A 12,025-nucleotide genomic window follows, 5' to 3' on the forward strand; every position below is an offset into this window, starting at 1 on the left:
TAATATCATGTATAATTTCAACTTCTTCTAAAAAAATTATAATTTGAATGTGGCTATTTTTGATTGTACCCATGCATATGCATGAGATTACACACTAATATATATATAATAATAATAAGTAAAGCTGAGAGAAACTCCAGTTAAATTTCAAATTAGAATTCAATTAGAGTCAAATTTTGCGTCATGTGTCTCATTGAATCTAAATTTTAGAATTTTGTACTAAGTGGGTTAATTTAGTGTAAAAATTGAATTTTAATTAGAGTTTAATTTTGCGTCACATGTCCCATCTAATCTAAATTTTTAAATTTTTGTGCCAAATTAGTTAATTTAGTATAGAAAACGAGGAGTCTAATATAATAAACCATAAAAAATATAATCATATAACTAAAAAAAAAAATTCAAATTTAAAGTTTAGAGAAAATTGAATTAGAATTTGAAATTATAATCCAATTTTGGTAATAATTTTAATATGTGACTAATTATATTTACTTTAAAAAAATAATTTTACTAATTATCTATATTTTATGATAAAAATTGTGTTTAATTTTAAATGTATCTATATGTATGCATGAATGCATGTGTTACATGCTTTAAAAAAAAATTAATTTGACTAATTATTTATATTTTTATAATAAAAATTTTGTTTAATTTTAAATGCATCTATGCGTTTGCATGCAGTTACATGCTAGTAATGAATAATAGTAGGGAAATATCCAATTACATACCTAAATTCATAACATGTTTAGGTCAAGGTGTATTTTTTTTCTTCTGTTTTTTTAAGCAACAAATAGCCATGATATAGCATACGTGTTTAAGCCAAATAGATGCAATTAAAAAGTGGCTCACAATCAGGGACGGAGCCAGAACTTCGAGTTAGGGGGGGCAAAATTCTTCTAAGATTGAATCTCACAAAAAGACTCTTTTTTTTTTTTATAAGAACAAAAGGACTAATTATTATTACTAAATAAAGACAAATATAAGAATGCGGATAGTATGCATAAGAAATTAATTATAAATTTATTTCTTATCAATTCATAATTTAGTTTTCAATTTATAAATTTATTAGCTTGTTATAGTTAACACATTTCCCTCGACAACCCATTAGCCAACCAAATGTTTTTATTAACTGTACAATTATTTTTTTCTTTAACTATACTTCTTTTTTTAATAAGTTTCTTTAACTTTACTAAGTAACTTTTTAGTAATTACTCACTCAATCTATTCTCTTTATAAGTTATAATAGGTCACGCTCACACACACTCAACACTTCATAGTTTTGCAACATATTTCACAAAGAAAAATTTAAAATAAAATTAAAAAAAAACAACAACAATGCAATCACAAACAAAGACACAAATAACATAAATGGGTATGGAGGGAGATTCCAAGAGATAAACAAAATACATAAATGGGCATGGAGGAAGTGAAAAGAAATGTTTGCTATTCACGTACACTAAATTGTTTGGGCTAATCTGTCTTATTATTTGGGTTGGTTTGTTGTGTTGCTTAGACATTTTTTTTTTAAGGGGCCAAGAGTTTGGAGATGGGGGGCAGGTTTAATTCTTCTTGGGCCTAAATTGTAACTCAAGCCTATTGCATATATATGGCTGTTGGTTTTTCAAAATCTCAGGGGGGGCAATGGCCCCCCAATGCCAAACTGTAGCTCCGTCCCTGCTCACAATATATAAGGTATCAGCCAAATAGGTCAAAGTTACAAGTACCAAACCTTGTGACATACGTAGACAGGCAAAGTCTTGGTAAAAGAAAAGCAAATACCGATAAAAGAGGACATTTGAAAAGGTAAGTCACACTAAATTAATTAGCCAAATAAGTTAAGTTACTACAACTACCTTACCTCGTAACATACATAGAAAAAGAAAAAGAAAAATTAAATTTTATCTAGCTAGCCTACAGATCAATGACCATATAAAGGGAAACATTAGGAATTGTATCTCTTCAGCTCTCTTCTTCTACTCGCAAACACTTCTCCATGTCTCATTATCCAAAACCTCTCTATTTCTTCCGCTTTTCGACCTGGAATCCGGCCAGCTATAAGAGCCCACCTGTGCAATAATATTAGATTATTAATTAAAACAAAGTTTTTTTTTTCTTTTTTTGAGAAACAACAAAGAAATAAATTTATTTGCACAAATTAGGGGCTTATTTTGCACTGAAGTTGATTTATGAACTTTACTTCAGAACTAAAATTACATTAACCATCATATCACTTGGACTTAAGTACTAGGAGTATATTGAATTAATGAGCTAGTAATTTACGTGGTATTTCTCTATATCCTGAAAGAAAACATTTGAAATTTGAATAACTTAGTATGGATTGTGTGAGCATTTTGTTGAGAATTAGAAAACAAAAATTACTTCTTTCTTCTTCTTTTTTTTTCTTTTTTTTTTTGCACAAATACTTCTAAAATTTGTTAAAAATAATAAGAGTGTACTGTGTGCCTCTATTATTTGTTAAATAAATATTAGGAGTGTACCTGAAAAGAATAAAAAATAAAAATAAAAAGTTGATCACAAATGACCTTATGTTTTTTTCATTTATGTATAAAAGAATACGATTGCCAAAACATAATGTGAAATTCTTGAAAGTCAAGTACTAGTACTTCCATTTAATGTGAAAGTCATAAAAGTACTAGTACTTCAATTTTCATACCCAGATTTTTGAAGAAAATAAAGTCTTGTCCCTAATTATGCAACTAAATGGTACTAATTAATAATTAGCATTCTGTTTAATGGGACAGAGTTTGTAACAGAAGTAAGCTTTTTTTATTGGTGTCAAAAATAAAGGTTTTTTCAAGTTTAGTTTTTACCTATCACCAACCAGCTTGTACATTCTATAGATGAGATCTTCTTCTTGTTCCGACATGTTGATGAACTCCCATTCTATACTGCTCACCTCTGCTAAAACGAGAGAGAGAGAGAGAGAGAGAGAGAGAGAGAGAGAGAGAGAGAGAGAGAGAGAGAGAGAGAATCATTAGACATTCACCTAAAAAGATAAATGAAAAACCAAATAATTTTAAGGCAAGAAATGAAAAAGTTGCCGCAAGAAAACAAAATGAATGAAATTTCAAGGCAAGAAACCAAATAATTGAAACACAAAGATTCTTTGAACCCAAAAAAAGACAAGAAGAGAAGAACCCAGATTAAAACATGCAGCAACAAAAGAAAGTGAATGAATCCCATCATAGATTTAACCAAAAAGATAATACCCAATGACTTAGTGTAACAAATATAGAATATACAAGAAACCCACCAAGGACCAAGGAGTAAACTAAATAGAAAACAACCCAGAAAGAGTTTGTTTTAGTACACAAAAGGAAAAAAGAATTGGAGGAAAAACTCACCCTCAGAGTAACAACTACTAGTCTTGGCTTGCTTTCTGCGACGCTTATCCATTGTTTTTCTTGCAATAGAAAAATTGAGACAAAAGAGATGGAGAGTTAAGGAGAATGAGAGAAATTCCAGTAGAATTTGTGATTCTTATTTAAGAGGAATTAGAATTGGCATTAAATAGTTTCCCAAAAGGGAACCTGGGAAACATAAATTACGGGTTTTAATGTGTCTTTTAAATGTCCTTGAAAGTAGAGCTTGAACCAGAACGCTTGAGAACAAAGCAAAGGAACGGCAGGTCCTACCAAACAAACAAATTAAAATTTGGTTGACTTGTAGTTGTCTCTGTTGAAGCAATTTTTACAAGGTCAAATACTTCATTTGGGCACTTTGATTGAGAAAACAATATTACCCCTTTCAAAGGACGAAGAAATTCTCATTTTCTGGGCATGTTTAGTAGGCGAGTTTAAATACATATTTTCAATTTTTAAATAATATTACATATATTTTTACATGTTTTTTCATTCACATGTATTTTTAAAAATACTGAAAACTGTTATTTAAACGAACGTATCAAACGGGACTCTATGTTCAAATTTGTGTTTTCACTTTTCAAATATTTCAAAAGCCTTTTTGTTGGCTTGTGTCCACTGCTACAATGTGATGTGGCTCATTCACTCTCATGCAGAATACAGTGAAGTAGGGAGTGCCCGAATTAGTGGAATATAATCACCCTTATTGACTAATTAATTAATGTGTAGGTGCTAATGCTTCAGTTGGTACTGGATATCATCAGTTAATACTTTGAGGCGAAAGTAGTTTCCTTCAGTTTGCTGATAAACAATGCATTCAGAGCATTTACATTGGTCTCCCTGCTCTTTCTCTCTAATCTAGGATAAGTAACTATTTGTTTTTTAATTAACCACTTTTCATAATATTTACAGCAGATTCTCTATTCTATATTATATTTTAGAGAAAATTATAACTTATGCACTTGTAATTTGTCCAAAATTCAACTTGCTTACTTGTGATTTTATCTTTTATACTTTACTCACCTATGGTTCACTCCATCAGTGCTCCATAATCCACCTCCCTGCATGTCATTAGTCTAACATGTTTTATCCCAAAATTCAATAACAAAATAGATCAAACACTCTTCTCCCAAAAATACAGTCTTATGCTTGCTCACCCACTCAAAACCGAGGATGCTACATTGCTACCCACCTAAGATCTTAGACCCAAAATCATCTGGGTAATTTCGTGTAATTGCAAAACCACAGCCTACGAGCACAACAATATATACTTCTTTCATATTCTATGAGAAGAATTGAACATATGAAAAGAAATATGACCAATTCTGAAGAGGAAAAATTAAGAACGAAGGAATCAAATGAAATGAAGGTGACGGTACTGGGTCGACGGGATAAGAGTCAACGGATCAAATATTACTTAACGTTTCTAGAATGTTAAGTAATATCCAATGATTCTTAAGCAAGGCATACGTGCGCCCCACGACTAACACTAAGAGTCTTATTATGAATAGAATTCTAGATCATACAAAGTCCTACGATCTGCACTATTGATCAAGAAAACTCCTATAAAGAAAAGAACTCTAGAAGGAAAGAACTTGGTGAACAAGGCGTAAAATTTGGCCTTATACTGCTATAAAAACCTCAAAACTCTCATAAATCAAGGTACGCATTATTGACTCAACTCTAGCACTCTAAGGTTATGAAAAAGTTCTAACTTGACCTTCGGAGGATTTTTGGCTGGCACTACACCGGTGCTCTCTGTTACGTCTTCTCTTTTCGTTTTGTAGGTGTTGTTTTGGTTTGGGAGTGTGTGCAGCTTATTGGTGATTTTTCGGCATCATCAAATTCTTTTATACCGACGAATTACGTAAGGTATGGGTAGAGAAAATAAATTTCCTAGGAAGTGTTTTTCTGTCGAAACTTACTTACATCAGTGTTTGTAGTATTATATATCTCAACTATTTATTATGTATCCAGTTTTTTTTTTTTTTTTTGTACTAAGAATTTAATTTGATAAAACCTATTTCGTTTAGGAGATATCATTATCCAAAATCAAGTTTGTTGAGAAAATTCTACTTATCTCTATAATATTTGTCCTTTCTGATGGGTGTGCTGTACTTATCTTTTAAAAATATAAAACAACATTCAACTCAATACACGACGTTTGTTCAATCAAATACATTTTGGGAACCTAATGAATTATGTGAAAACTGAGACTACTCTGTGAAAACTGAAAACTGAGACTACTTTTTTCCATATCATCTTCACAGATTAGGCATTTCAAATTATAAAGACCTAAAATGTTAACAAAAATTTGCGGGTGGGTAAAGATCAAAACCCAGAGTCAAGAACGGATTTGTGGGTGACTTCTTCCTTGGTTTCCTTGCACAAAATTACCCAGATGATTCTAGGTCTAAGATCTCAGGTGGGTAGCAAAGTAGCATCCTCGGTTTTAAGTGGGTGAGCAAGCGTGAGAGTGTGTTTTGGGGAGAGAAGTGTTTGATCTATTTTATTATCTGATTTTGGGATAAAACTTGTTAGACTAATGACATGTGGGGAGGTGGGTTATAGAGCATTGACAGAATGAATTGAATTTTGGGTAAACTACAGGTGGGTAAGTTATAATTTTCCCTATATTTTATTAAAATATTATTATTTTAATGATATAATATAAGTTTTAGTTTGTTAGCAGTTGGTTGGTTAATGAGTTAGCAAGAAATTAGGCTATTATTAGCTAGTAACTTGAGGGGCCTTGCTATATAAGAAAGCTGCCGTACATTGTGAATGATTACAAAAATAATAAGCCATTGTTACTCTCTTAACTGTCAAATTCCTTCTAATCTCCCTCATATTTTTGGAGGCCTAGCTCCCTTGAAGTTGCTAAATCCCAAGAAAAATTATACCACCTAAAGAAGATTCCTAACAAAGTATAATGGCAAAATCACATATTTTCCTTTTTGCGATTCCTCCTTATCTAAACTAATTATTTATGTTACTAGGATGCCACATCATTTCCCACTATATTTTTGTTCCCATTATTTTAACCAAAACACAAGCAATTAGAGAATTCGCGGTAAGATAGTCAAAATAACCCTAAGCAAAAAATATAGTTAAACATGGTTAAAATTTCCGTGCATTAGACTCTACAAATTAACATCCAAAATTTCAAACTTAACAAATGAACACTAACTCAACTCTCTCTCTCTCTCTCTCTCTCTCTCTCTCTCTCTGAGGAAGATCTTGAGTGGATTTTGGAATTAAAAATGTGAATAGGAAGGAAATAATATCTAATTGAAATAGTGATGTAATATTGAGACTGATATATGTGTATTAAAAAACTAGATAGCTAAATTAGAAAAAGTTGAGTTCTTTAGGCTAGTTTAGCTAAAAAGTGAGCTTATTGTGATTTCTCTTAGGGGGGTTTTTCCAAACATCATATTACCTTTCTAGCGCAAAGTGATTTTTTTTTTCAAAATATCTTACTACAAGCTTGAACAAGTTTCCAAACTATTCTATTTCAAAGTACAATTTTTTTAAATCTTCACATTTATTTTAGTACAACTTTTTTTTCAAATGTATTTTTAAATAACTGAAAAATAAACTATACCAAATGGACACGTAAACAATTTAAAATAATGTTTATAAAACAAGCTTGAGCTTTCAATCAGAATATATTAATAATAAAAAATTCTTCTTTCCTTTCCCAATATAGCTCCCACTTCATAACTTAGGGTTCCAAGGTTGAAAAGTTTGATTTTGGAGAGAAAGGAAAAGCCTGCCAATAATGTTAATCCATCTTTTAAAAGTGATAAAAAAAAAATTGTGTAATTGAAAAGGTGTCATGGATTCTTGCATCATACCAATTCTTGCCAAAATGAGTTAGAATTGGACAAAACTCTATATAGTGGATAGTTTGAACTTTGAAGGGATTAATACTTAATACGGCTGGGTGACAGCGTGGAGCTCATTTCATATTGTTGACCCCACATTTGGATAAAAGTAAATGGAGAACAGCAACAATACAATGACCTGCATTATAATATACTATGGGCTTAACTATAAAGTTTAAATTTGAGGATTAAAAGTTAGATTTGAAGTTATTGTTGGCTGTTTTATGCCAAGGCCTTGTCTACATACTGCCCGGCTCTTTCTGGATGGACAATCACATCCAAAATTTTTAGGAAAAGGTAATGAAAGTAATGGATGTGATTCAGATTCTCCACACTGAGGTCAGTCTACATATAATGAATAGTAATGTCTAGTTCCTTCAAACTGAAACAAGAAAGGCAATTTACTTAAAAGGTTGAAATTTTGTCATTGAAGTTGCTGAAACCATAGCTTTATGCATGACTTTATTCTAATTTTGAATGGACAATGCTTAGACAAACCAAATAGCCCTTCTTTGGCTTTTTGTCTTTTTAAACATTTTTACTTGGATAACAGAAAGGATGAATGTTTGGTAGGACTTAGGAGTAAGACAATTAGAAAGGTCAAAAAGAGAATAAAGAGTTAAATTAGCTTTAAGAATACGTCTTACTCTTTTTGATCTTTTCCTCTGCCTTTACATTTAAATTCTCAATGTTTTTCGTATGAAAGAATAATAATAATAATAATCTAAATGTTTTAGGCTTCTAGCTGAACAACTAAATAGTTGTCAAAGAACCACATGGGGTGTAGCTTGATGGTAGAAGTTCTCGATCTGCACTCAGAGAGGAGCGGTTCGAGCGATAGCTCTAGCAAAGTCCGTGTGGTACACGTTGTATTACCCATTGTCGTCACGTGACGTGGGGCCGATGAGCCCACACCGAAGACCCACTCATTCAGCCAAAAAAAAAAAAGTTGTCAAAGAGGTTCATAAAAAAAATTAGTTGTCAAAGAGATTCATGTCCAATCAATTGATCAGCTTTTACAAAGTTTCAGAGTCTTTTCAAGCCTTTCCTGTGAAAGAACTACTTTTTGAAACAGGATGTGTAACTTGTTTTTCAGACTTTTTTTTTTTGTTTTGATAATCAACTTGTTTTTCAGACTTGCGTGCTATATCATATACTACACTGTATAATCAATGTTGAGTTTAATACAGAAGTTATGCCAAGTAACTATACTTTTTTATTAAACAGAAGTTATGCCAAGTAATTATCCTTTTTTTTTGTTTTTGTGGCAGATAGTTACACTTTCATTGTGATTTGTGAAAAGTGACTACTATTATTAAAGACTTGGGTTTCAAATAATATCAAACACTCACTGAATAATGCAACCTTAAATCACAATGACAAATAACCATGATTTAACATATATGAGATTAAATCACAAACATAGGGTCATATACTCAAATCATGGTCATGAATAGTTTTAGACTTATTTTGAATTCATTCATAATGTGTAATCCATGAAAATGACTTACGGGAATTGAAAGATCATGCACGCCACACGTGTTGGAGTGAACCAATCCTAACTCCTGTGATCAAGAATTTTACAATTTCATGTTATTTCAATCCTAAATTTCACTTATCAACCCACAAAATCACACACACACACACACACACACACACACACACACACATATATATATATATATCATATACTATATATAATAGCAGATGCTGAGAAAAAGTTGGTTCCTACAATTAAGGAGATATTGACAAATAGGAAAAGTGATTATCTAAAATTTAGACACGTTTAACTTAAAAAAGCGATACATTATATTGTTTTACAAGCTAAATACTGCTTGACAGTGTTTTTTGTATATTAAAAAAAAACCGGTTAAAATAAAATTAAAAAAGCATAGCAATTAAAAAAACCCTAGCGATCTAAAAACAAAACTCTAGCGTTTTAAAATATATATCAGGCGGTGGCTTTATTCGCTCAAACGCACACCTATAGAAAGCCATCAACACCGTTACCATCAAATTGAGAGATACAAATATGGAGAGAGACAGTCCATAAGGCGCACAAGAGTAGAGATTGAGGAAGAGAAAACTAAGTGTCATTAACACGTTACCATCAAATCGTCGGAATCACCATCGGTAAAGTTTTTTTTTTTCTTTCTTTCTTAGATCTCGGTATGAGATTGGTTGGATAGAATTTATTTAGGTATACGGATTACACTAGGCTTTGATTTTTTTGGGTTTTCATCGTAAAGAAACGGGATTTTTTTTTTTTTAGATTACAGAAATCGTACTTTTGTTTCTAATCTTAACCAAATCGTTGGGATTAAATAAGTATAGGATTGAATGTTATGTTGATATTTATTTTAGGTTTTTTTGCCGTATACCCATAATCAATATAGTTTTTGTTTTTCGTTTTGTTTTCTTTTTCCTTCCTTGTTCCACTTCTCCATTCCAAAACACACTCCATGGCCAAACCCCTTCCTCATCGTCCAAATCCCAGACCACAAAGGTAGACGGTTTGTTGAAACAGTTTGGTGAAAGGGAGATACAAAGATAGAGAGAACTACCAACGGTAAAAATTAAATACAATGAAAGGTTTAAGAGGTATTGAGATACGAAGAGGCAAATAAGGAGATATAGAGAGACAAACCATCAAATCCGTATCCTCCATCGGTTAGTCTCTATTTTTTGGTTCTTTAAATTTGGGTTTAAATATGATTTAGGTCTGGGTACTTTGATTGTATTGGATTGGATTGGATTGGATTGGAATGTATTAGATTGCATGTAGGTTTTGGCTTAGATTCAGTTTCAAGTAAGGAATTTGGGATAGAATGGTTTTTAATATCAAATATCTATGTTAGATTTGGTTTTTCTTTTGGATAAGAGAACCACCCGATCAAACTCTCTCTCTTTCTAATGTACTCTTATGACCTTCTTCTTCTTCAAATAGTTCTTTCTCCTTATTTTCTTAGTCTCCCTATCGTTTCCCCTAACCCATTTACGGATGACTCTGTCAAACTATTGCCTCTGTGTTTGCTTTTTAGATTGGCAGTTTTTAAGAGTGTTTTTTTTAATATTGTAATTGCGCTCAAACCATGATTTAGTTTCATGGCGAAAACTATTTGGAAAATTAAAAAAAGAAGAAATTTTGTTTTTGTTTGCTTGTTTGTTTGTTTGTTTGTTTATTATTATTATTATTTTGTGTGTTTATGGTTGTTTGATATGCTAGTAATTGCATCTGAATGATATTTTTGGCTATTGATATGTCAAGCTATCATAATGGGTCCAATGAGATAATTTTTTAAAAACTAATTTTATGATATTTATCTGGTTAGGATTATTGAATAATTTTTGTTGCTAAAGTTTGCTAACTATCCTGAAATATTGAATCAGTGGTTGCTGCAAATTTTTTGGGGTTTTCTCTTAACTGGCACCGGTAATAGAGAGGCAGATATAGAGAAATGGAGAGACAGAAATAGAGAAACTGATGAGAATCAACAAGCATTCAAGGATCCATTGCATGTTCCAGTTGGGCCTATTACAAGAGCAAGATCCAAGAAGATCCAAGAAGCACTTAATGGGCTGATTCAAGAGATTTGGGCTGATTCTAATGCAGGACATCCCAAGCTTGGCCCAAAGGAAGACGAAAGTGTAATAAATTTAATTCAAGCTACTTAGGGCTGATCTGGCTTAATTGGGAGTGATTTATGGCATGAATTAATGGCTGATTGACTTTCCAGCTCTACATTAGTTAAGGCAGATTTTTTCCTATTTTGGATCTGCTAATTTCAGACCAAATCAACTTTTATTTAGGGTTTTAAAATCAGTTTTCTATCCCTTTATCTTTTGTTTCATGTTATCATCCTATCCTGTTTCTTTTGTGTTCTTCATTCATCGTTCTTATTTTTTTTTTGTTTTTGTTGAAGTGCACTAGGTTAAAATCGTGCACCTAGTTCCCCAAAAAAAAAAAAAAAAAAAAAAATTTTGTTTGTAGTTTCAGTTCTCTCAGACCAAAATATTGTTTTCTTTTGATTTGGTATTTCTGTCATATTTTCTTGCCAATGGTATTTGTTTTAACACTACAATTTGAATTTCTTGATCAAGTTTATTAGTTCATTGCAGAACTGAAAAGGCGAAGCTACGAGTGGAAAAAGGCAAGAGAGTGTGAGACTAATATCGAGAAAAAGCCAATTTAAGAGTGAAACACGAGTGGGAGTGACATAATTTGAGTGCAAACATGTGAGGGAGTGTTGTGAGGAATTATTTCTAACAATTCTCTGTTGTTTCAAAAGTATGTCTTTCAGGTGTGAAACATCGAATAGGGAAGGAAGGGAGGAGTCGTCCATCATTTTATAGTCTATGCAACAACAATTTGAACGCATGATCGTGGTGTTTAATGAGATTCGGGATCGGATGGATAGGCAAGACACTGTTATTGCTACTTTGCGTGAGGAGCGTCCCCAAAGAGGCCCTAATGCTAGAAGGCAAGAAAGGCGTTCTCGCATGAATGATTCTGATGACTACCACGAGGATGAGTTTGAAGATGAAGAAGATCAATCTTCATTGAACAATGAGGGCAGGTTTGTGCCAAGGAGAGAAAGGCGTGGTAGAGGTTTCCGAAGAGATCCAAGATGGCAAGATGGGACTGACAGGAGCCTAGGAAACATAAAAATGAAGATACCCACATTCCAAGGGAAAAATGATCCAGAAGCATACTTGGAGTGGGAGAAGAAGGTGGAGTTAATCTTTGAGTGCCAC

The 12,025-nt window shown here is 32.2% G+C and overlaps 1 protein-coding gene across 2 annotated transcripts; it reads right to left on the reverse strand.

Moving 5' to 3' along the window:
• Nucleotides 1-1,791: 1,791 nt before the first annotated feature.
• LOC142615330 (transcription factor CPC-like) lies at nucleotides 1,792-3,587 on the reverse strand. Of its 2 annotated transcripts, none has more exons than XM_075788073.1 (3): nucleotides 3,363-3,587; nucleotides 2,829-2,919; nucleotides 1,792-2,063 (listed from the first exon to the last, which is right to left on the reverse strand). In XM_075788073.1, exons 1-3 carry the CDS (start codon nucleotides 3,412-3,414, stop codon nucleotides 1,940-1,942), a joined length of 267 nt encoding a protein of 88 aa, XP_075644188.1. In that variant the 5' UTR covers nucleotides 3,415-3,587; the 3' UTR covers nucleotides 1,792-1,939. The 2 variants fall into 2 exon arrangements, with proteins under 2 accessions (XP_075644188.1, XP_075644189.1); XM_075788074.1 differs by having other exon boundaries at nucleotides 2,829-2,916; nucleotides 3,363-3,582.
• Between the last annotated feature and the right edge of the window lie 8,438 nt (nucleotides 3,588-12,025).

Source organism: Castanea sativa, chromosome 11 (assembly GCF_040712315.1).
Source record: "Castanea sativa cultivar Marrone di Chiusa Pesio chromosome 11, ASM4071231v1".
NCBI classification, from domain to species: Eukaryota; Viridiplantae; Streptophyta; class Magnoliopsida; order Fagales; family Fagaceae; genus Castanea; species Castanea sativa.